General features: G+C 38.2%; 2 protein-coding genes across 2 annotated transcripts; one reads left to right on the forward strand and one right to left on the reverse strand.

Annotated features, from left to right (window-relative positions):
- Positions 1-523: 523 nt before the first annotated feature.
- CCDC107 (coiled-coil domain containing 107) lies at positions 524-9,155 on the reverse strand. The gene is made up of 6 exons (XM_075746992.1): positions 8,920-9,155; positions 5,739-5,944; positions 4,423-4,489; positions 3,072-3,162; positions 1,822-1,931; positions 524-1,213 (listed from the first exon to the last, which is right to left on the reverse strand). The coding sequence occupies exons 1-6, from the start codon at positions 9,083-9,085 to the stop codon at positions 939-941; spliced, it is 915 nt and encodes a 304-aa protein (XP_075603107.1). The 5' UTR covers positions 9,086-9,155; the 3' UTR covers positions 524-938.
- On the forward strand, positions 9,127-21,207 carry LOC104639961 (GLIPR1-like protein 2). The gene is made up of 6 exons (XM_075747004.1): positions 9,127-9,471; positions 11,072-11,317; positions 13,782-13,885; positions 18,897-18,982; positions 20,468-20,494; positions 20,590-21,207. The coding sequence occupies exons 1-6, from the start codon at positions 9,301-9,303 to the stop codon at positions 20,742-20,744; spliced, it is 789 nt and encodes a 262-aa protein (XP_075603119.1). The 5' UTR covers positions 9,127-9,300; the 3' UTR covers positions 20,745-21,207.
- Positions 21,208-24,882: the final 3,675 nt, after the last annotated feature.

The following is a 24,882-nucleotide window of genomic DNA, read 5'->3' on the forward strand; positions in this document are numbered from 1 at the left end:
CATGAAGCTGATCAGAGGGATGGAGCACCTCTCCTATGAGGACAGGCTGAGAGAGTTGGGGTTGTTCAGCCTGGAGAAAAGGCGGCTCTGGGGAGATCTAATTGCAGCTTTCCAGTACCTGAAGGGGGCCTACAGGAAAGATGGAGAGGAACTGTTTATGAGGGAGTGTAGTGACAGGACAAGGGGTAATGGGTTTAAGCTGAAGGAGGGTCGATTTAGATTAGATGTTAGAAGGAAATTCTTTACTGTTAGAGTGGTGAGGCACTGGAACAGGTTGCCCAGAGAGGTTGTGGAGGCCCCATCCCTGGAAGTGTTCAAGGCCAGGTTGGATGGGGCTTTGGGCAACGTGGTCTAGTGGAGGGTGTCCCTTCCCACAGCAGGGGGGTTGGAACTAGATGATCTTTAAGGTCCCTTCCAACCCAAACCATTCTATGATTCTATGAAACTGGACTATGAATGCACCTCTAAGACTTAACCCATACTGCTTTTCATTCCCCCCATAGAGAAGTTTTCCACAAAGAACTAAACTCATCAGTGCATGCTCTTTAATGAACTCAAGAAAATCTCAGTTCAAGTGGCACCATGCTTACTAGTTACAAAACATTTATGAAACATCTACTTTTTATAGTCTTAATTATAAGATATTCTAATATTTTAGTGAAGCATCAGATATAATTACAGTGCATTATATACAGAGTACAGAAATATTTTTATAGGAGAAAAATAAATAGAAAAAAAATGTAAACATCCCAAGTGAAATTCTCCTGCCACTGAAGTCAGTTACAGAACCATCACAGATATGAGCACAGGCAGTATTTCACCCCTCTTTTTAAAGCATATAGCAGTGCACATAAACTTCATTCAAAACAGTTTAAAGTGCATACAACATTATAAAAAAAATAATTCATATGCTTTTGAAAGTTTTACATATGCAGATTTCATTCATATCTATTACGTCTCCTCAATCCCATCTCTTCTGATTCAATGACATCTTCGTTCATCATTTCTTGGTCTTCGACCACATGTGGCTCAAAATGATGTACTTCACATTCATCATATAATTCATGCTCTTCTATTTTGTCATCATTATCAACATCCTCAAGAAAATCTTCATTACTGTCATCTTCTCTGTCATCCATTTCTTTCTCTTGAGAATGTTCAGCAAATGACTGAATGAGATCTTCAAGTTTCTCATTACAAATGTGGCTGACATCTTATAGTTCACAAAAAAAAAAGTCAAAATAAAAGTTTAAATTACTAGAAAGGCTCCAAATTTCAAGGTCAGTTTAGAAGTTGAATATTTTTTATTTCTTATTTCTCTTTTATGAAGACTCAACTAATGCAAAAATTCCCCAAATTTCTAGCAAACCATTCTTAACATATAAGATTTCTCTTGGACTATTACACACCTCCTGGAAGTCTCCAGTTGAAACTAATATACAATTTACTGTTTAGTATACTATGCAAGCACTACCCACAGCCTCAGAGTCCCCATCTGGGAATCCTCAGACTAGTTAGTCCAATACTAACAGACTGGTCAGGAAGTCAAATTCATAAACCCATTTTAACAAAGCAGAAAGTGACTGTGTGGTCTATCCCGGTTCAATGTCCTTTAGCACTTATTCTTCAAAAAAAATCCTAATGTATCAAAAATTTGAAATTACATACACCTCAAACAGGAAGAATGGTACTGCTCCAGAATAAAATTAATTCCACCCACATTACCCAAGATGTAGGAGCTGAACATTATTATAGTAAGATCTGTTTATTCTTTTAAAATATAAACTACTTAGTTATCTATCCCGCTGGAAATCTAAGTACCTTTCATCGTGTTTTCTGATTTATCCAATCCACTTTCTTTCATCAGTCGTCTAATTGATTGGAGCTGTGTCATTATTTCATCTTTCTGCTCACAAGCTAAAGCATTAACACTAGGGAAAAAAAAAAAGGATGTCAACAGCTGAAAGATTACCTTGAAGGTAAGTGCTTAATCATAATGCACAAGATTGCAATATTTCCTTCCGTGGATAAATACCACAGTGAAGTTAGCAACATGTTTAGGTCAAGCTTTTCTTTAAGAACTGTCTCTTGAGAAGTGGGGAGCCCATCACAAACACCTACTGATCTATCTAGTCACTGAATTCTAACATTGGAGCCCCAATGGCCAGGCTTGAGTACTGACTACTGAGAGAAACAATTATCCAAAGTAATTTTATTTTTAGTGCAACAATGCCTAATACAGAACTGCATAGTTTAGAGGCTTTTCCCATTTATTTCAGATGTTGTTTACTCTCTCTCCTCCCCATCACTACTAGAAATTTGTTAGGCAAATTGGTTAGTGAATTTGCTGCTTAATAAACTATTAAGTTTCAGCACATTTTAAGTTCAGAAGTACACTAAGAGAACAAATCATGAAATTCTGCATGTTTTAAACTAGGCTTCATGAAGGATGTCAGTCTACACAAAATGGACTGCATGGATATTTTTATTTCCAGTAGATGGGTAAGACTCTAGCTTCTTAAGAAAATAACATCTCTAAAACTACAAGAAGGTTACTTCACTTATTCCCTTGTTACACTACAACAGAGAAGTTATATTTCCCTGAAATGCACACAATCACTTAACAGGCTCATTTCAAAACACAAAAATAAGCAGTTATATCTTGATAAGTAATTTTATCTTCTAATTATACCAAAAGGAAGAAACTTTCTTCTACTAGAAACCTAATTCCCACAGGGGCCTTCAAATGCTACTGAGCTTAAGTATTTTTTCGGTATTTGTCAATATTGGTCAATATTAAAGTTGACTAAGCCACAGTAACGTGATCGTAAGTCTGAGCTTTTGCATTTATGTTTGGTGAACAAGAGATGGGAGGTGTCTGTGGAAAAGATAGCAAATTGCAGAAGAGATTACCTGCAAAAGGCTACAGAAACAATAAATAATTAAAGAAGGTTCCTAAATGCTGTTCCCTACCTATATATAAGGAACAGTTTAAGAACAGTTTGTTAACATTTTGGAAACATTCAATTTACAGAAAACAACACTAACTGAGATGTTTTAGAAACACTCACCAGTTTGACAGTGGATCCAACTGAGTCAATAAAGAATTCAACATTTTCTCTGTCTGTGCTAGATGCTGCTCCAGTTCTAAAAGCTGATGCTCTAACAAAAAATAAAAGCAAAAAGAGGGAGGAGGAGAGAGGGGGGTGGACAGGAGAGAAAGAACATTGTAAGAAATCTACTTACAATACCAAAAGGATATTAATTTATATTTTTGGTTGGGCAAATTCAAAAATAGGAAGTTTTTTTTTTTATATAAAATTCTAGAATATGAAAAGGGAGAGGTGGGGGTAAAAATGGAAGCCTTGCTATGTGTGACCAGAAGTCCTTCTCATCCAATAACCTGTCTCCAATAGTGACCAAACAGGGGACACCTTGGTAGAAACTGAGTGAGAATGCAGCACTCACCTTACCAGGCTCAAAAACCGATGCAGTTCCAAGACTTCCTGAGGTGTAAGTAGTGTGTTTATACTTAATATGCTGTCATGAATTTGCCCACTCACACCTCACATATATTTATGTGACACAACGCACTAGAGTTGAGAGGCATAACTCCCCCTAAAACACTATTAAACTTTGAAGAAAGAAGAATGCAACACACAAGGCTGGGGAGTAGGCAGTGTAGTAAATCATTTTTGAACCTGATTACAGATCTGGTGTACAGAGACACCAAAATAGGCTGCTAGTTATTTAATTAACTAGAATGTTTCTATACAAGGGGCAAAAAAAAAAAGTATGAAAACAGCTCAACTTTGATGTGCCACAACTTTTTCTCCAGAGGAAAGCCCATTCCTCGGCACGTGCAGAATAGACTGAATCAGAGAGTCAACAGTACTCTGTATGATGAAGAAAAATATGGTATCATTTATTCTGTCTCTTCTATGAACAGTTAATGTTTTTAACAGGTCCCTAATCTAGCCCAGAAATTCAACAGTCTCTATAACTGGTTATCTATACTGTTCCACTATCAACACAGTTCAATTCTAAAGCAGACCATTATATCCTTTTTAAATGCCCTATTAATTCTGAAGAGTATTATATCCTATTTAAACATCCTATTGTACCAAAGAAAATCAAACAGGTCTTAAGTGAGAAAAACATCAGACATTAAATGGCAGAGAACCATACTGTATTACTATGGCTGTTTTAAAGAATATTACCACCTGGAGTTTTCCAACAAACCTCTAACAAGTGTTTCAAATATACAGAATACCAGTGCTTTTTTGTAGGCTTCTAACTGCACGTAAGTAACTTAAAAGATTGTTCTCATTTAGCTAGACTGCATCAATGAAAATATGTAGCTTGTTCCAGCAGGAAATGCGCATTTTTGGTGAACACATGCATTCTGAATGGGTATAGTACCTGTTTCCTTTGCCTTGTCTTCTGTATTTTTTTCCTTTTTGGAGAGACTTTCTTCATGTGACTTCATCTTTAATAAATACAAACATGTTAAAAGACTTCATCACTATTTGTATATTAAAAATAAAAATGCATTTAGAATTTACTGAAATTAAATAGCAACCACAAAAATGTGCTCCCTTAATGAAACTTTTTTTCTTCCATGCCTTCTTCTCATCTTAAACTAACACTTCTGATTTTAAGCAATGTCAACATGACTGACAAAAGCTGTGAAAGAAAGCAGTTGCTATTTCAACTCCAGTTTTCAAAAATGAACAGAAGGAACCTTCTAGGTTACTGGATCCAGTCTGCTACTATTAATTAGGAGGTAAAACTTCTTTCTTAAAGTAATAAAGATGCTATTATAAAAACATTTACACTTCAATCCCACAAGCACCAAGTGTCAAGAGTTGTAACACCTGAAGTATTGTTTTTATCATTTTTAAATCTTATTTACAACCTAATTAAATTTATTTTTAAAACCAAACTGGCTAGCCTCTATGCTCATTTTGCTATGCTGTTGTATATTTCTCACGTAGGAGATGACAGGAAACTGACTATGGAAATGAAGATGCTGTCTCCAGTCCTGTTCAGGTTAAATTTATTTTTTTCCCTGAAGGTAAGCAACAATGTACCAGGTGCACTCTCAGAATTGCAAATGCTGTAATATGTCCTACTATATATAATACATATCAAGACTGATATTAAAAAAAAAGAAAAACAAAAACCAAAAACCAACACAAATGATCATGTGTTCTCCTTTCTTAATTACCTGATGGTAGAAAAGGTATCACATTTCATGGATGAAAGTCTATGTTGCAGCTGCATGACCAAATGAGAAGTTCAAATAAAAGCTCTAGACTACTGGCTATTCTATCTAATTGCTAATCTAAGACTATTACTCTGCAGGAGTCCTCCATCTCCCTCCCACACTCAATCTCACTCTCAAGAATGAAAAGGAAGTGAAATACTGATAAGGCTTAAGTTACAGCTTCAGGTAACAGCACTGTTTAGGTTCTCAGATTCTTGCGGGGGGGGGAAGGGGAGGCAGGGAGGGAGGAAGGCAGAGTGTAAGATTCTCACTTCTTTAATCGTCTAAAAAAAAAAAAAAAGGTAAGTCAGAATCAGATATGCTATAATTCTAACTTTGGAGCTCACATTGAAAAAAAGAAATGGCTTTTGGACAAACATATACATGGGCTCAGAATTGGAAAAAAAAAAATCAGACCAGTTACATTTCCTTCTAATTTCAATAATTTAATGTTTTTCTTATGGCTTACCTTAAGAAATTTGTACGCTGCAAACACTCCCACTCCAAGAGCATACAATGGCATGAGGGTGAATGCTAATTCTCTACCATTTCCTCTTGTTCTCTCACTCTTTATCTCTTTTTCCATCGCATTTCTCATCTGCTGAATACTCTGGTAAGTATTACTGTCAGAATTTCCTGGATTCAGGTGAATGTGATGAACTGTCTGAGGACTACCTTAAAAAAATAAAATGAGACAAAGACGACAAAGTTAGAAAGGAAATTAAGAGTCCAATTAGTTTCACAACTAGAATGGAATTGTTCTTTTCTTGTGTGATCATCTTAGTTCATTACTCTTCTAAGATGGCATGGTCAGCCTTGTATCCAAATAAAGTTACTAAAAAAAAAAAAAAATCACTCTTTCATGAATAGAATGCAAAGTTAAATCCAGGTAGCAAAGACTCAAACTAAATTTCTACATTTCCTTAAGGTACAAGTTTTAATCTTCTTCCTTCACAGCAACATTGGCAAACTCATGGCAAACCACAGAAAGGTAGGTGTAACAAGAAACAACTTACATCTTGAAATTAAAGCATACTCAGAGAAACTATTGATAATGCTGAGAACAGTTACAAATTAGCATTCTTCCTCTGTAAGAAAGGCAGGAGGTCAGTAGAAACTGAATTATCTAGTCCCAGACCAAAAGAAAAAAGTTTTGTTGGAACAGACATGCTGTGTTTCTGCTTTCATGATTTTGACAGTAAATTCAGTGTTATGTGGATATTCTCACAGGCGTAGAAGTGCTGTACCATTGCAAATCAAATATTTGGCAGGAAAAGATTGCACAATAGCAAAGAGATGCAACCTTGTAAGTCTGAAGTATTTTTGCATGTAATTTGCCTGCCAGAACAGTGAGCAGATGAAAGAACAACCAGTGTCATTGCTCGACTTAGGAATTAGGTTATTTGGTAGTTAAATCTGGGGTTCATGGGACATGCACATGAGAAACAGTGCTATCAGCTAAAGAATGCAGATGCTTGCAGAGACAAACAGCAGGTGATTGGGGGGTGGTGAAGTTTTACACTGATGTCTCAACTGACTGCCTAGACTTATACTTTCAAATACCTTTGAACATTTAGTTCATCGTAATTTAATATAGCAGAACTGAGTATGGCTAACACGTTCTATAAAAACTCCCAAATAAAAGACCATTATGCTAATCAATCCTTGCCAATTAATACTGAAACAGTGGCATTTCAAGAACTTACAATAACATAACTCAAGTGTGCAAGAGGTAATCACAATCAGGTAGAAAAAAAAATTAACATAAGTTCCAGCAGACAACTGTTTGGCTACAGCTTCTTCCAAATACAAGAGAAAAAGGAATCTAATTCTGCTAACCTAAGCTGGTACTTTGTGATAAGAGATCTCGAACAGTGTTTTAGAATTGTCTAAAATGAGTTAGCCAGAAAAGTTTTTCAGACTTCCAGGGATGACTCTGACTGTAGTAATGTTTAGGATCAGCTCTGCACTTGAGTCCTGCCAGGCATTACTGCAAGTTCTTCTACATGTCATTGATCAGTTTGCAACATGCACATCTGGAGTAGACCTTATATCTGTATGTTTGCTCACTGGAACTCAGAACCTGACAGTTACACAAAAAATTAAATGCCCTAGCTGAAACAGGCAGAACTCAAGCTACCTTACCCATTTAATGCAAGTTCAGGCAGACATTCTCCTTCCAACATAAGCAGATTTAGACTTACTAAAACTGCTTACTTACTAAACTAATATGGAAATCATGTTTTATTTTACATATAGCTTTCCTCCATTCAGAATGTTTCCCACTGATTAATAGTTTTAAGTTTGCAGTCTTTTTTCTTTACTTTCAGTTCTATTTGGTTTTAATGTAAATGAGAAGAATTACTAAAATACCTAATAGCTGAGATGAAAAAATTTCCAGAAGTCATACAAGTAAGAACGCGGTCAAGGGAAATAACACCTTCCCGACACAGAGGAGGGATGCTGGATGCTAACAGAGTCCAGTGTCCTGCACCAAGTTTATCCCACAGAAGAAACAGCAGAGTGAGTTACAGGCCAAACAGGAGAAAAGAACTCAGGTAAGAACGGCAGATCTGCCTTAAATTTATTTCGCGCAGTGCTGGGCCAATACATCAGTAGAACAGGCATGTGAAGTATTGCTTTTTTTAAGGTTTGGTTTTAAAATAATTTGATCTACAGGAAATGACAGCTACCATATAAATTAAAAGTAATCAAGCAAAAAAGGCCAGGCCAGAGCTTATGAAGCACAGTAAGTTTGACATCAGCTGGGAAGAACACGGTAGCAGCTCAAGCCTCACTTTTTCTGCCTGTGAAAGGTACTCCCGGAGAAAAGCACAGACACATAATTTGGAGGATTACAGCAACTAACTAACTGTCTATCTCTTGTTTTACAATGCCTTAGAAAGCATCATCAATAAATCACAGAACTACCTCAAGAAAGCAAGCTGTTATTTTCCAAAATGAAAGCAGACCTTTGGACCTTGAACTAAATCCTCAGCTGATGTACACGGACACGTCTTAACATACATTTACAGCACTCAAGCTTTAACAAGCAGTAAGCTCTCTGGCCCATTCAGTGATATCTTCTCTAAACCAGCACCATGGACTCCTTCCGATACACTACCTGACAAACTTCATACGGTTCTGTGCTGATGTGTACTAACAGTAACACCTGGCTCCCTTATTGCAATTCTAACACGCGCAGTGAGTATTGTCCTCTCTGTGACACCTCACAGCTACTCATCCGTTAGTAACTAACTGTGCCCCTGCACACAGTATTCGTTAAATCGCCCCGATAAGACACGCTTCCAGTTACAGCGTGCTACCTGCGTTTAAAAGTAATTTTCTTAAGACAGACAAAAATCAAAACGGTAATGAACTAGGAAAGCAGAAGATGAAAGGGGGAGCGGAAAGTTAAGGCGAGGAGCGAGGAGCCCACAGGCCAGCTCGGAGCCGCTTGACAAGGCCTCCCCCTTCCCAGGCCGTGTACCACCCAGAGCCTCCCGCCAGACGGAGAGCCGAAGCACAGCCCTCTCCGATCCCGGCCCCCCCCCCCGCCTCAAGCCCGCCCGAGACAGGGGCCGGCTCCGAGCAGCTCCCGCACGGAACGCCAACCGCGGCGCGGCCCCAGGCACCGCCACGGCTCCTACCTCTGCGGTGCTGACGGGGATCGTAATGGCCGGGGCCGGCCTTGCCGCCCCGCGGAGACCGGCCGGCCCGCCCGCCTCCTCCCCCGAACATCCTAGGCATGACGACGAAGACGCAGAGCACCAACACCACCGAAACCACCACCTGCTGCAGCGCCGACAGCACCATGGCCGCCGCCTTCCTGCCAACGAGCCGCCGCCCAGCGCGAAGGACAGGCGCCCGCCGCTCCCCGCCCGGCGACACAGCGCCCCCCGGCGGGCTGCCCGCGCCACGCCGTTCCAGGGCTCGGCGGGCCGTTCCCTGGCGAAGAAGGTTCTGGAAGAGGCCGGGGGGGGGGAGCGACGAGGGGGTGTCCCTGAGGTGAGGCCGCGGCTGCTGGGGTCATGAGGCGGTGGGTGGCAGTGGTGGCCTTGTGGCTGGTGCTAAGGGCTGTGGCCAGGCAGGTGCCCGCCTTACCGAGCATCATGGATAAGACCTTCATCGAGGACTGTGTGCACGTCCACAACGAGCTCCGCACCACAGTCCGGCCAGCTGCCAGCAACATGCGGTACATGGTAGGGACAGGCCTGTGGGTGCATGGGTGGCTCCAGAGCCCTGCCGGGGGATGGGACAGTGGGCCAGGGGTCTCTTGGTAGTCCCTGGGTGAGGTGACCGGGATGGCATCACAGGTTTGAGTTCAAATATCATCACGTTTATTTGATAGGAAATACTGCCATGAGTTGAATCAGTTGTAGCCAGGTGAGTCTAGAAACATGAGGTGTGCAGGACAAGGATGCAAAACAGGCCAGCTGAAGATGTTCCCGTTTCACCCAAGGAATTTTTCCTTAGGAAGAAGAAGCAATGGTCTAGCAGCAGGACTGATCCAGATGAGTTAGACTCTCCATCAAAAGCAAGGATATGAACTGCAGTTCTGGGGCTGAAAGGGATTTCTGATGGCAAGGAAGAGCCTGTGCCTGTCATAACCAACACAAATTGCGCCTGAAAATTTTTGCTGGAAAGGGTTAAACAAAACTGAAGAAGATGAAGAAGAAGTGGATGTTTGATGTTTAGTGCACTTTGTGCCACAACAGGAAAATGTTGTGAGCAATGAGCAGCTAAAGGATGTGTATCCCCAGGAAGGCTTGGGAACATGCACATACACAGATACTGTTGGCAAAGAATGCCATTTGTTTGGGTGGGTTTGAAGCCAGAATGGCAGATAAGAGGGTATAACCTTGGAAGTGAAAAAGCTTGTGCAAGACACCACACCCAGTTTTAGTATTCAGGAATAAGAAAACCAGGAAAAATTATGAACAAAGGCATGCATGGAGAAATACAGTTAGAAAAAACTAAAAGCTTCAGGGAAAAAAACGTTCTTGGCAGCCAGTGGAGTTATTGTAAGATCCACATAGAGACTAAGAGTGAACTGAAATGTACAAACACCAAGAAACGTAGGCAATAAAACACTGGATCTTTTACATAAGACATAAAACTTGATACTTCAATGGTAGAAGAAACTTGCTGAAAACCAATCATGACTGGAAGATAAATACCAAAGATGATTTATGTTTAGGAATCAGAAGTTTTGTTAATGGTGGCAGACTGCAAAGAAGTAAGTTATTGGCCAGATGTCAGCATATTTACCTTGTGAAGCTGGCTTTGTAAAATGCTTCAATATGTATTTAAATCTTCACCATAGGAAGAGTAAATATTTGTTTCTGGACGCTCTCTTAAAAATACTTGAAATATTTATACATCTGAATCTACAGTAGCTGTGCATTTTTACTTTTTAGGTACCAAATAGAAATCCTTAATAATCTGTTAAAAAAAAAAAAGTCATGTTTAGTTAATGTGACAGTAATTTATTACCTGAAGATAAAAGTGCATTTCAAACATCTTTTCAGTTGCTAGCAAGTGTTCTTACAAAGTTAATTTTCAACAGTGACGGGGGAAAAATCTCGTCTAATGAAATCAGTTCATATTTCTGTGCTGCCACAGGAAAAGTCAATGAAAATAAAACACGGGTACTTGCGTAAATAAGAGAAAGTATTTCTTTATGAAACTCCATCATATGATATTTATCTGTACTTTATTGCCTGACTGGTTTTATCTGATTGTTTGAGATCTGGTTGTAATTTAACATTGCACAACTATTTCACCTTTCATGTTTTGCAGACCTGGGATTCAGCTTTGGCAAGGACTGCAAGGGCATGGGCAAATAAATGCATTTTTAAACATAATGTACACTTAAGTAAGAAACATCAGTGCCATCCTAATTTCACATCTATTGGAGAGAATATTTGGGCTGGAAGTCATCAAGCATTCTCTGTTGCTGATGCCATTAAATCATGGTACAATGAGGTCAGATTCTATACTATCGCAACGCAGAAATGTACTAAGGTTTGCAGTCATTACATTCAGGTAAGAGTTATGTGCGGTAAAATGTCCTGTGTAGTGCCTGCCAGATGAATCAGTAGGGGCCGTAAATAATACAGAGTTGTATATCTGGTTTGTAGTCACTGGCAGCTTACTGTCTTTTGTAATTTCAAGCAGTAGCTGTACTGCTGGTTAGCCCCACACTGGTCCACCTCTTTGTCTTGTATAATAATCCATTCTTCTTGTTCACAATATTGGCCTCACTGAAAGCCTCACTCCTCATTTTATTGTATCAGTACTATGTGAACTTTATAAAATAGTAATAATTTCAAATTCTCTAGCTGCGAAGCCACACAGTTTTGAATTCTGTAAAAACAGTAAGTTTGGAGATGCTCTTCAAAATAATCACAGTAATTGCAGAATGGCTGGGTACTCCTCAGTAGAGCTGTTAACAGGAGAAAATCCAATCAAAGTAAATTGTATTCTCTACATATCTTGTAAAAAAGGAAGGGGAAAAGCATCAACAACAAAAGAGGCAATTTATGATGTATTTCTGATTTCTCCATGGTAATTCTGACAAACAATTCTGAGAAAGTAAAGCTTTTATTTGAACACTTAATATTTTAAATGGATTTTTTTTCATTCCCATGTTTAAAAAGCTTTGCAGTAGAATTAGTTTTGTCTATGAGCAAATACAGTATTTCACTGATCTAAACCAGGTGATAATTTTAATGTCAAGTAGTTCTTGTCTAGTAAAAGCAACTCTAGTTTCTCTTCTCAGTATTCAGAGATGCTTAGACTACTCTCTGTGCAAATTACAGATGCAAATACTGTGACATATACTTACAGTGAAACTGTTACCAGACACAACAGTAGCTGCGAGGGTTTTTTTGAGTAGACTTTGGATTCTGAAATGAAAATACTTGAAGTCACCAGAATAATTTAGAGAGCATTTTCTGTTTGGGTCTTTTTGCACCTCTTTTTATGTCTTTTCTCACTTATTTCCCCTAAAGTGTTAATTCTTGTTTCCTGCTCCTGGTTCTGCCTGTAACAAACTCAAAAGCAAGGCTGGAGGATTTAAGTTTTGCTGTTTATTGGGCAGTAAATGTTAGAAAACTAGAACTAGAAGGTATCTTAGGAAAGTATTTTTCATTTTTTCTCTGGCACAATAAATTATAAAAAGTTACATAGCAAGATAGTTCCTAGCATTTTAAAATTTACTATTCAACCTTGTCTACATAGAATTCTGTGTGGTTTTGCACATTTCTCTTGGAGCGATGTTCACTTCTAAGCTTTCTTTCCCCTGATGAATATTCCTTGCTCCTTTCTTGTTACACATAGTTAAGTCATATCAAAACGTTCATGTAGTCCAGGCAGAATTACAAAGGAAACTTATCACTGGAAAAAACAAGCAGAGTACATGGGTTAAACACCAATGAACATGTAAAAGTATATATGTTACCAGAATTGATAAGCAAAGACCCTGCATGATCCAGGAGCCATCATGGTTTTGAAGGCTCAAACACAAAATTGAAAATGGATAAAATTTACAAATCATAAATGGATAGGCTGTGTAGACCTGCTAAGAGAACCATGACACAGAAATCTCAAAATGGTGGAAATCTCAAATTAAAAAAAAAAAAAAAAAAAAGCTGTTACATAAAGGCCCCTGAAATGCTTAGTGCTTAATCCAGGATTCAGGTAACACCACATTAAGATCCTTTTCAAAGAAAGGTTATGTCTGTTTAACATAATAGCTTCTTGCAGTTACCACCTAAGAGATGGAACTTCTAGGGATGTTCAAATTAGTTTGTCAGTCTGAGGCCTGTACTCTTTGTACTGGGGAGATACTGGAAGTCCACTATGTCTTTTAAGTTTTCCGGAAGTGGAATGTATGATCACCCAGATCTAGGTATGTTCTAGGTATATAGTTAAACATTTTTACCTGAATTCAGTACAGTTTGGTTAGTCATATGCAGAAGGTCGCCCAAGAAAAGGCAGATGCCCAAAATGTCATAGTAAACCATTTTCTCTTAAGTATGACAGATAACACTTGTTAGTCTAAAAATGTGCAGGTCTGAATCTTCAGACTGAAGTTTACAGTAGTAATCAGCCAGGCCACTTCTAGCACACAGGAGAAGTCCTTCTTGCAGACCTGAGTTATGAATGTTGAAATTAGTTAAAGGAGCTGTTGGGTAGTTGCCACTGATTTCCCTTTTGTTCCATGGAATCTACCCCTGGATCATTAAGTCAGTGACTCACACTGAAATTGTTGCGTAGAAGATACTGGAAACTTGCAGCATAGCTCACCTCATCTTGAGAGGTGAATATAAGTTCATCCAAAAAAGTTGGCTTACCAGCAGTTTTTTTTTAAATGTGTAAAAATATCAGATGTTGCAAAATGAAAGTAGTATGTAGGATCTCTGAAAGTAACGGAAATTTGCTAGATACTGGACTAGGTTACTGTTGAGTGTAATTTTTAATTTATTTTAAAACCTTTTTCTTTTAGGTTGTTTGGGACTATTCATATAAAATAGGCTGTGCTGTTACTCTATGTAAGGAAATTGCAGGAATACGAAATGCAGCAAATTTTATTTGCAACTATTCACCAAGGTAAGTTGCTGGTTTAAATTTTTTAAAAAATGAAAGCAGTTGTATTGACATTTAGCTGAAGGTAAATTGGGTTCTTTATTTATTGATAGTCTTGTAAATGCAATTGGAGAGGACAGTGGCAGTATAATTCAGTTACCAAGAGAGCCGCAAGCATTAGAATGTGTAGTTGCCTAGTTTTTTAATCTGTTGACTTTACTGATAAATCTCATTCTGTGCCAGTCTTAAGCAAACAAACTTAGCTCATGCTCCACTTCATTGATTTTTTTTCATATGAAATGAGAAGAAATGAGGAAGTTGCTGCAGGCAACTGCTGTCAGAGCTGGCATTACCTCTTGCAGTTATATACTTTTTTTTAATTGCACTTAAGCTTTTTACACTGTATTTTTTTCCCCTTCAAAATGATAGAAATAATAGCACAGTTGTTAGATCAGTTGCTTTTCCTTTCTGTGTAACTGAGTAAAATAAAATTACATTATCATTTCTTGCTTATTTAATAGCTGTGGTTATGCCAAATGTTATTTAAGCATTAGAAAACAGTAAATTATCAATGCAAGAAAAAGCTAATGCAACATCTGATTTTACATTTAAATTGATAACTCTGAAAAAAACAGGTCTCAGCTGGTGCTGTTCCTAAAGCAGGAGTTTGAGAACACAGAGGCAGATAGATTTAAAATAATATATTTTGCCTCATAATAATGCACAGTTGATAACCAAGCGTGTGCATATGCAACCTCTGTCATTTTTAAAATATACATAGCTTATGAGCTTGCATGACTACTGTTATTTCATTTTTTCCAGCAAACCTGGGCCACTATTGTGGAGTTCAATTAGCCTGAACTAAAAAATTCATTGAGCCCTGCCCATCTCTTTTCCTGTAGCACAAAACTGGACTTGTACTTGAATGTTATTTTTAAACTTGCTGGGGTATGGAACTTCGTTGTTGTTTTCTTTTTAAAATCTGAACTAAAATGTTTCCAGTTGCCAGTGCAGAATAATGACTAATTGACATCAACAGTGGTCTGTAAAGCCTGGTCACTTGAGGCTTTTCTAATCTGAAACAACATGCCCCGTTGGTTTGCTGTGCTGTTCTGCACATCCTGGAGAACTGATGGCTAAGCTGAATAGCTGTCTAAGATGAGGTCTAACATGCTATTGTTCTTCTGTCAACTGCTTGATGCCAAGAATGCTGATCTCTATGTCACCACAGAAACAAGTGGTGTTAGAGCAGATACACCATCTTCTAACAGCCTTTTCCCTTCCTAAACCGTCTGGAAAAATAGGTAAACCTTAACCTTGCCACCGATCATCACCACACTCTGGATACTCTGGAACAGCCTTTTCTGACTTGACCTTCATGACGCCTTCATCAGGTTTGGACCCTTAGATGTCAGAAAACTGCTGTCATCTGACAGTTTCTGGAGTCTTCACTGCTGGGTGAAGGCAAGCTATCAGTCTGAACTGGATCAGTGGATCCAGTGAATCACTGGTGTCTCAGGTTGGGTGCTGGCATTGTTTTTTACGTACCAGGTAGAGTTTGCGCTCACCAGCCCCATGGAGACATACCATCCATACCTCCATTTGAAAGCTGTGGCTTGTTCCAAAACTTACCAATATCCGCATATTTATGACGCTCAAGTCATTTTTGAAATCACATAGTTTCCCCTCAGTGCTATGGAGGAAGTCTCTGTTGAGACACTTAACAATGTTTTCTTAGAAACTAGTAATGTGGCAGCTCTGCTTCCTATTCCAAACCCTTTTCTAATATTTTTGGTTTTGTGTTTAAAGTTTGTTTGTTTCATTTGTTTTTCACAGGAGGAGACAGTGATTAATCATACATTGACTTCTAGGAAAAGTAGTTTAATGCGTGCAAATCAGATATCCCAGCTGAAAGTGTCCATCTTCATGCTCAATTTTCTCTCGCACATTTTGAAATTGTATGTCAGAATTATGAGGATGACTGTATTACAAGGTGGTTAGAAATACCAAATACCATCACAGATAGATGGACTGTAGATATCAAGAGGATTTATTCAGTTCTGTTCAGACTGTTGCTTTTATTTGTGCTTCTGTGTAAAATGGAAGCTCTTTAGGGACCTTTATCTTCAGTCTACTTTAGCAGAAGGGGAAACCTCTGCTGGTTTTGGAGCAGTTAAGTTTCCACTTATTTTAGAGCAAAGGACTTTTTATAACTGCTTTCTGTTGTGAGTGACATATTTCTGATGGTGACATATTCAGATCTTACAGAATTAGAACAGCTTTATTTGCAGTTACAGATTAAGATTTGTAGTGGTTGAGGTTATCCCAACACTGTTGAATAAGATATCTTTAAACAGCAAGATGAATTCTTTCATATCCCTATAAGTCTGTCGTACAGGTAGTACCTGTATTTTGTGAGTCTTAAGCGCTGTCAGTCCAAATGCTGTCACTTCACCTTTTCACATCAAAAGAGGTCCTGGGTATTGGCAGGGACAGGATATCCCTTTTTTCCTGTTGGGCAGATCATGGCATCCTCAGAACAAGAGATATGCCATGACTTTCACAGATGTGGAAAAACTACCTCCTTGTACCAACTTCACTCAATGCCTCTCAGTTCCGTTGTAAGAAAAAAAGATAATCATCTGTGATACTTTTGTGCCTTTGGGAATACAGAAAACACCTCATTACCTTTTTGTTTATCATACCTTTGCAGGAATATGACCTTCCAGGTCTTCACCACCTCTTCAGAAATATAGGTGACGTCCAGTCCCTGATAGGTGGCTGTATCTGCAATTTTTAGGACTCAATTTCTCCTGAAGAAGCTGCGGGAGTTACAATATTAGAGGACCTCAGTGGCTGGTGAATAAAGTGATAAATGAAAATCACTGTAGGTAAATACGAAGTGATACATGGGGGGAAAAGGCAGTAACCTATAAAACCATGGAAAATGTCAGCTCAGTACTCCCTAGCTGTCAGAAGCAAATGAAAAGGAGTAATGATTAATTGAATTAAATTATTACTCTTCAAAAGTAAAACATAAACCACAATAATGTCACTTTTTATGGAGCCTTTTAGCTTCTATGGCCTAAACCATCAAGACTAGTGAAATTAAAGCCCATATGTTAGTCTCCCATATATTTTATTCCATTTAAGTCACATAGTCTTCATAAGTCACCTGAAGTTCCTTTTAAGAGTGACTTTTTTTTTTTCTCCCTCCAGAAGTTAATTTGTGCCCTTTTTTCCCATTCTTTACACCTTCTCAGTGAGGCATCACTCTACAACTTAGGTGTTAATCAATCTGTCAATAGATACATAGATGTTCTTATTTGTAATAAGATAAGGTGCCTCAGAGAAAAAGGCAAGGCCTTTTATGTCTCTGGATCTGTGGCTGAGAGTTACATCAGTCTTCTCAAAGAGGATTTCACAGTGGATTATGAACTATGTGAAGTAATAGTGTAATTATCACAGTGGAAACCTTTGATACCAGGAAAGACTTGCTGAATTGCAGCTGAGGCAACGTGCGGCTTCTTTGTGTTGCAGTCCTGCAACTGAAACATGCACAGTCACCCAAGTTGGGTCTGCTTTCATACCTTTATAAGGCATTATGTTCTTGCCAGATCTTCCAGAAGCAATGCTTTGTCCTTCAGTCTTTCTTATTCTGGATTCGGAGACCCTTTTTAAGGTAACTGTGTGGGCTACTGTTTGGAATCACCCATGCTGTGAATGTATATATGGACAGTCACCCGAAAGATATATTACTTAACGTGTAACTTTTATTTTTTGAGATATTTATGTATACATATATATATAAAAACAACTCTCTCTCCTGGTCTTTTCTGACAAGTTCAAAACATATATTCAATTCTTGGGATCAGAAGATCCCCCATCTATTTCATTATTGCCTGGACTGCATGTTAGGGCATATGGTTGCAACATGCCGCTGTAGATGCTGCTGGGATAAAACTCTGGCCAACAGTATACCTGTGGGTGAATGTATATAAAATATGTTTCAAAGAAGAATAGTAGCAAGTAAGTCACAGGTAATCTTTTGAAATGTTCTTCTCCCTCCATCTTGTACAACAGCATTATACCAACTCTTGCATCTGTATGTCTGGTGGGTAGCTCTTGTTTGTTTTAAATAGAGATGATAGTGTAAATACAGACTTAGAATCCTGAAAAAATATCGCTGATCTTGGTGCAAATTATCTCTGAGGAGTGTCCACTATGGAGAGGAGTAGACTGACAAACCTAACTATAATAGCCCACAGTTCTTTGAGGGGGCTAAATCTGCCCGTGTTCCCAGGATTAGCTGTGAAACATAGCATTGCTTCATCTTTTTGAATGGATGAAGCATAGACCGGACACTGGGTTTGCCATTACGTAGTAGTACGGTATGGGCAGCCAGGATGATGGTATCTGCATTATCGTTTTCAGAGGTTATCTGTATAAGGAGCCTTTCTGAGAATGTGCAGTGGTAAGTACTGCAGGTTAATCTTTATACTTAAGCAGTTCAGCTGTGCTTGGGTGAGGCACTTGAGCATGTAAGCATCCCACTGTCTTTACTAAGACTGCGTACTTAGTCTTACATGTTTGCGTTTTGTGGAATGAAGGTCTTGTTTCTCAAGGTTTTAACTGAACAGTAGGTAGCTCACAAGATTTCTGTTTTTGCTAAACAGGTTTTTTTAAGCTATTTGGGAGCATGTCAGCTTTAAAATTTTCCACTCTAAAATGCTCATTTTTCCTCAGTTAAAGCCAAGCTCCATCCAAAACATTGTATTTTAGAAGTTCATATACCAATGTAAAATTTGAATAAAAAGCCCGAGTATTTTCCTGTAAGAAAAATAATAGCTTTTTTAGATTCTTTTCTTTCACAGGGACAGAACAATGAAAATTAAAAGAAGGAAAATTATTCTGATGTTTTAAATAAATTGTCAGCAATTTAGTGTACTTTCAGTGTATTTACTTCAACAAATGATTTAAGATATTTAACAAATCATTTAAAATTATGTATGAAACTTTTCTTTTTCCTTTGTAGTGGTAATTTTCCAAGAAAACCATATGTAGAAGGAAAATGGTGCAGTAATTGTGCAAAAGGGGACAACTGTGAAAATAAACTGTGTAGTAAGTAAAAGGAAATGTAAAATGCAGTATGTGAAAGGAAATAATACAACCACCTACTTGATAAAGAATGTTGCAAGCTTTATTTTACTCCTTGATTGTGCTCTCTCAGGTCCTATTCACATATAATTTAAAACTGTTCTTAAGGCAATTTACATTCAGGAAACAAAAGATCATGTTTTACTGCGTCTGGGCCTCAGTGATCATTATGAAGTCTTCGTATGATTATAGAGTGGTATAATTCATTGTTGTAGTTAAATGTATTATTATTTCTATTGCACTCTGATACTCTGCTGACTTCACTAATCATACCAAAGAAATCAGCATCTAGCTACATACTTCTCAAAGTAGCATTTAGCAGCAACTCTTGAGTAGTCTCATAGGCCTTCAGAAATGCAGAGCTACTAATCAGTTGTATTTAGACTAAAATATTTAAATTGCAGTTACTGAGTCTATTGTGACTGTTCTCGGCAAAATTATATTCAAGCATCAGTATAGCTGATGCTTATACGCTCTGTAAGCAGTCACAGTAACTGGGAATTCATTCTAGAGTTAGAAAAGAAATTATTCACAGAGGCATGTTGTCTTTCTCACCTGGGAAAGGGGACTGCATACTGACTTAATTCTCTAGCTATAAAGTATTTTCCCCGTGGTGAATAGGATTCATTCCTTAAACAAGGTAATTCTTTTAACTATTTTGTCAAGAAAATTAATTAGAGTCATTAATTGCTAAGTATGCCTCATGTTTTGATGGAGTGAAACATCAGGAGACAGTAGGCCATCTCTCTTCAGAAAGCTCTAGACCTGACAACATCCACCTGCTAGGAAGTCACAAGCTGGAAGTTTCCTCTGGCTGAAGTTAGGGCATATACTTTTAAGTTTCATTTAATAAACTGGGAGTAAGGCTTGTGGTTTCTGTTGAAGAGTTAGTGTATTTGCTCAATATATATGTTAGTATAGGTTTAAAAACATTCAGCAACCCTGTAGGTCTTAATTTTTAGGTAGCAGACACCTCTGAAAAACAGAAGGAATACGAGGTTTACCAGGTTATAGTTGATCCCAGGATTAGGCCCCACTTAGGAAACAGTCTGTCTCCCATTCTTATCCATAGAATTGTGTTTACGAGCCCGTATGTATATTCTGAATATTAAACAGTTTATTATTTTGAGAAAGACAAAGGAGAGAGGGTTCAAACTGAAAAGAAGCAGCTGTATAATATGTCTCTCTCCCCCATCCATGTCACTGTTACAAACAGTAATAGCCTTATGGAGACATTAGTATTATGAAGTATTGGGTGAGTTTTTATCAAAACATTTTAGCTTTTGTTTTATTTGTAAGGTTTATCAATGGGAATTCTCAGAGTTTTTTAAATTCCATTGATTGTAAATCTGATGAGTTTGTTTTAGCTAGGTAGTAAAGATTTAAGGAGAGAGAAATCATGGCTGGCTGGTAAAAATGGGTTTTTTTGGTTTTTTCTTCTTTTTCCAGGAAATCCAGAACGTGATAAAATTATCTGTATGTATTACAATTTTACATTGCTACTTATATTCCTCAGTTACTTTAACTGTGTGTACTCCCAATAAATCTTATATTTATATGCTTATTTATAGATTATTCAAGATGGCACCCCCCTTGGGAGTTCAGAATTGTATGTGATGAGGCTTGTATCGCTCTTGTAGTTTTGAGACCATTGCTGATGATTCTTGCTTTTGTAGCTGTTTATTTCATCAAAAAACGCTTTACAAACATGCATATGTCCACCTAACTGGATTTGAAAGATATACTATCTTCTGAAGGTACTTGCTAGTAAATTAAGCAAAAAAGTCATACTAACATGACTTTAAAGACAACTTTCTTTGACAATAATTTTGTTGCTATTATGTTATGCTCCTTAAAGAAAGCTAACATGCAAAAAAAAAGTGAAATTATATGTGGGTAAAACCCATATTGGGAAAATATTAAGCTAAAGATAGTATCTGGTAAGGTTTGGAGCCTTATTTTTAAATACAAAATTTCCCCAAACTGTGACATACTCTGTTCCTGGAATTCAAGGAGAAAAGTATGTGTCAATTAAACAACTATTACAATTCATACTAAGCCAGTATTTGGAATCACAATTGCTTAATTTAGATACCGAGAGAGAGCTATCATCATATTATATACTCAGTCCTGTTTCCTAGAGTCATACAATGTTCTGAATAAAATGTATAAGCAAGAAGATTTTATAGAAGTTCTTTAGAAGTCTTGATGTTTGTGAAGTTAGTACAACTTGGTATTTGTAAGCTAATGCATTTATTGTTCCTCATTCAAAATGTGAAGCTTTAGATTTATTATTAAGTATTTTGTTCCTAACTCCCTCTAAACCTTGTGCTTACTTTAATATTTTTATTCCTTGGGTTAACGTGTACCATTAATTACACATAGCGTATTTCCTGGTTTGTAAGTGTTGTAAAGTTTTAATAATAAATTTTCTTTATTTTGTCTTGAAATTTGCTAAAGTCCATTTAATCAAAACAGATTTTACTTTTATATATCCAAGACATGAAGTCTTTCATTAAAATGCTTTAATTCCACTTTCTCCAAAAGACAGATGAAATCTATACAAGAATCCAAAGCTTTTTTCTTACCAGTATGGCAAACTTGATTTTTTTTCCTGATGGTATTGTAGTCTTTGCTAGTGAATGCCAATATGACTGTAGGAAAGCTCATTATTATTATTGTTATTGCTATTATTAAATGTTTCACCATTATTGTAAAATGAGTGAATAACCCCACAAATTCTGCTATTTTCTGAATGTTCAGAACTCATATTATTATAAGTCTTGAAATAAGATAGGCTTTCATTGTAGATTAAAATTAGGCATGTGCTAGCTATTTCTTCTGTAAGTTTTCTATTCTAAAATTACTAAAATACTGAACAGACTTTCTGAAATACACATTTTATTATTTAAAACTGGGTTTAATTCTCAAATCTAGAAGCCTAATATTCTATACCTAAACCCATAAATAGGTGGCTCCTACATGCAAAATTGTGCAGTATGAAAGTTCCTGAGCAGCAGCTATTTCCATTGGTTTACCTGGAAGTTGCTGGTATTCACCATTCCTGAAGATAAAATCATTATTTAGTTGTTGCATTAGGGTTGAAAAGCTTACTGCAGAGCTATATTTCAGATGTCAGTAAGGAAAAAAAAATTTCCTTAGTGCCTGAAATAATACAAAATTTGATACTACAATAAAGTTCTTTCAAGTTTTAAAGTGTTAATATTGCATAGTTTTAAGTTGCTGCCTTTTTACAAACACCCACATATACACACACTCCATTTACATTCCATTATTAAAACATAAGTTTTCCTACTTGGAGCTGTGAGATAGTCTGGAATAAATTCGTATCTAACACAGCAATTCCTATCCCTGAGAATGACTGTCCTTCTTGTCATTTAGTAACTCCGTTGCAGTTAGGACTGTAATGATCATGAGTACGCCTTGCAGAGAAGGCCAAGTTGAAAAAGAGCTCTGCAGTCTCCCAAAGCTCTAGAAAACCCTCGGTTCCTACTGACCATATTTATGCCAGGATGATAGTAGACCTTTCATCTGAGACGTAGTTTTAGTGGTTTTCCTGAGCTAAGCTGTGTGGAATTTGCAACACTGAATGATGTGCAGATAGTGATGCCATCAGATCCTCTTTCAATAAATGAAGCAATTTTCCATCCACGAAAATGTTTTTTCATTCTGCTTTCCTGAACTTGCAATTCAAGGTTTCTGTCCTCAGTGCTGGTTCTTGTGGTGTCCACACAAAATACATAGAGTTTGCCCCATTCCCCAATTTGGTGTCTTTGGGAGGAAATCTAGGAACGGCTGAGAAGACCATTCATTCCAAGATCCCTTTTGGGATCCTGGCATGGATGTGGACTGTAATGGCTTGCTTTATCTTCTCTCAGGAGATTCCTGAGTATTATTCCATAATACTCTAATAGTTTGTAGCGGTTCTTGAACTTTCACTCCATCATGCTGCTACCATGCACCAACCATGTCTGGCATTATCCTGTGAAAACATGATCAGGATGGACAGCAGAAAAGCTGCCTCATTTTTCAAATTACTTGAATTTAGAAACAAAGGTGACAAATGATAGTAGTTTAAGTTAAAGAAATAGAAATCACATATGAAGGGCAAGGAAGATAACCAGACATCCTCTGCAGCTAGGCAAATACTCCTACTCTGTAACAGTGTTGTTATTCTGTATCTATGCTGTTGAGATCATGCTGAATCCTTTGTCCTGCACAACCTGCTGAAGCTTTGGCTCCATCAAGGAATCACAAAATGGTTGAGGTTGGAAGGAACCTCTGGATGTCATCTGGTCTAACCCCTGCTCAAGCAGGGCCACCTAGACCTGGTTGCGCAGGACTGTCTCCAGACAGCTTCCGAATATCTCCAAGGATGGATACTCCACAACCTCCCTGGGCAACCTGTGCCAGTGCTCGGTCACCCTCACAGTAAAACGTGATGTTGCTGATGTTCAGAGGGAACCTCCTGTGTTTCAATTTGTGCCCAGGGCCTCTGGTCCTGGCACTGGGCACCACTGAAAACAGCCTGGTTCTGTCTTACATACACCTTCCCTTCAGGTGTTTATATGGTTGAAGAGATGGCTGTCTTGTGCAGTGTTACCACTGCCTATCCACCTCCCCCTCAGAGTCTTTAGCAGAGGTGTCACCAACGGGAGCAGACAGCCTTCGGTAAGAGTTTGACACTTCCTTTACCCTTTGGTTGAGAGGAGGGAGTGAAACCGGCTGTCCTTGAGGGGCAAAGCAGATGTGATGAGGGGCCGTGCTGACGGGCAGGAGGTAGGCACCACAGGAGGAGAACACCTGCCAACCGCTTGTAATTTGGTCTGCGTGAGGTCCCAGCGCTTTGTTCGGAGAACGCAGCAAGCGGTGCAGCGCAATACTGCGCAGGCAGGCCAAGGGGGATAGTTGCAGTAAGCAGCACTGCAGAAGTTCCCCTAACCAAAACTACAGTAAAACTACCTGCAGTCCAACCACAGAGTGATGGCCTCCCCTGTTGATTGTGAGACTGTTTACAGTCTCATTATTACAAAATAATTGAAGAATTTTTAAAATTGTAATGAACAATCACAAAATACATTATTACAAAATAATTCTTGTGGAAATCTGGTACCACCACCATCCTTTGAATTCATCTGTTTTCTGCCCTGAGGTGAAATTGTGTAATAGAAGTAGCAATGCATGTCAGAATATTAGTTTATTCCCAGGTCTGGAAGGCCAGGTAATCTTGCAGCTACCTAATCCTGTGGACAGAACAAGAAAACCCAGCAGATCCACCCCTGTTTGTTCAGCTGAACCTAGTAAGTCAAGGACGAACACATTTTCTCCCCAATACAACAGTAGTCTGAAGAAGTAGATGATTTGAGGACAAAATTAATTTTACAGATGCCAAGGCAGCTTGGATTTCTGTAACGGTCTGTAATCCACCAGCTGTTAGTCCTCTGACGGAATCGTCCATGAGGGGAAAACTAAGAAAATTGTGTTTCTTAGGTCTTATGTTTCCAGACATCTTAAATGGAAAACAGGTGGGAAGTGAGAAAGGGAGATGTAAAAATGGGGATTTTTTCAAAACCACTGGGCTGTACAGCTTCTGGCCCATACCCAGGTCGTGCTGAATTTCACTTGAAATCTCTGCAGGGACAGGCAATGCTTGTATTGTCCAGACAAATACAATGTGACATCTAAATCCCAAAGCTTAATTTTCATCATTCCACTGATTAATGCTGGCAAACGATTATAACTTTGTGGAAACATCCACTATAGATGCTTGAGGGCAGGCTGGACTTCTGCTTTAATTATAGGCAGAATCACTAGATGGAGCCAGAGTCATCTCTGCAGGAAAG

Source organism: Balearica regulorum, chromosome 1 (genome assembly GCF_011004875.1).
Source record: "Balearica regulorum gibbericeps isolate bBalReg1 chromosome 1, bBalReg1.pri, whole genome shotgun sequence".
NCBI classification, from domain to species: Eukaryota; Metazoa; Chordata; class Aves; order Gruiformes; family Gruidae; genus Balearica; species Balearica regulorum.

Coding starts and splice junctions, on each gene's coding strand:
- LOC104639961 (XM_075747004.1), top strand. CDS start 9,301: ATGAGGCGGTGGGTGGCAGTGGTGGCCTTGTGGCTGGTGCTAAGGGCT. Junction 11,318..13,781: donor TTTGCAGTCATTACATTCAG/GTAAGAGTTATG, acceptor TTTTTCTTTTAG/GTTGTTTGGGACTATTCATA. Junction 13,886..18,896: donor ATTTGCAACTATTCACCAAG/GTAAGTTGCTGG, acceptor TTTCCTTTGTAG/TGGTAATTTTCCAAGAAAAC.
- CCDC107 (XM_075746992.1), bottom strand. CDS start 9,085: ATGGTGCTGTCGGCGCTGCAGCAGGTGGTGGTTTCGGTGGTGTTGGTG. Junction 4,490..5,738: donor CAGCGTACAAATTTCTTAAG/GTAAGCCATAAG, acceptor TATTTATTAAAG/ATGAAGTCACATGAAGAAAG. Junction 1,214..1,821: donor ATCAGAAAACACGATGAAAG/GTACTTAGATTT, acceptor GTGAACTATAAG/ATGTCAGCCACATTTGTAAT.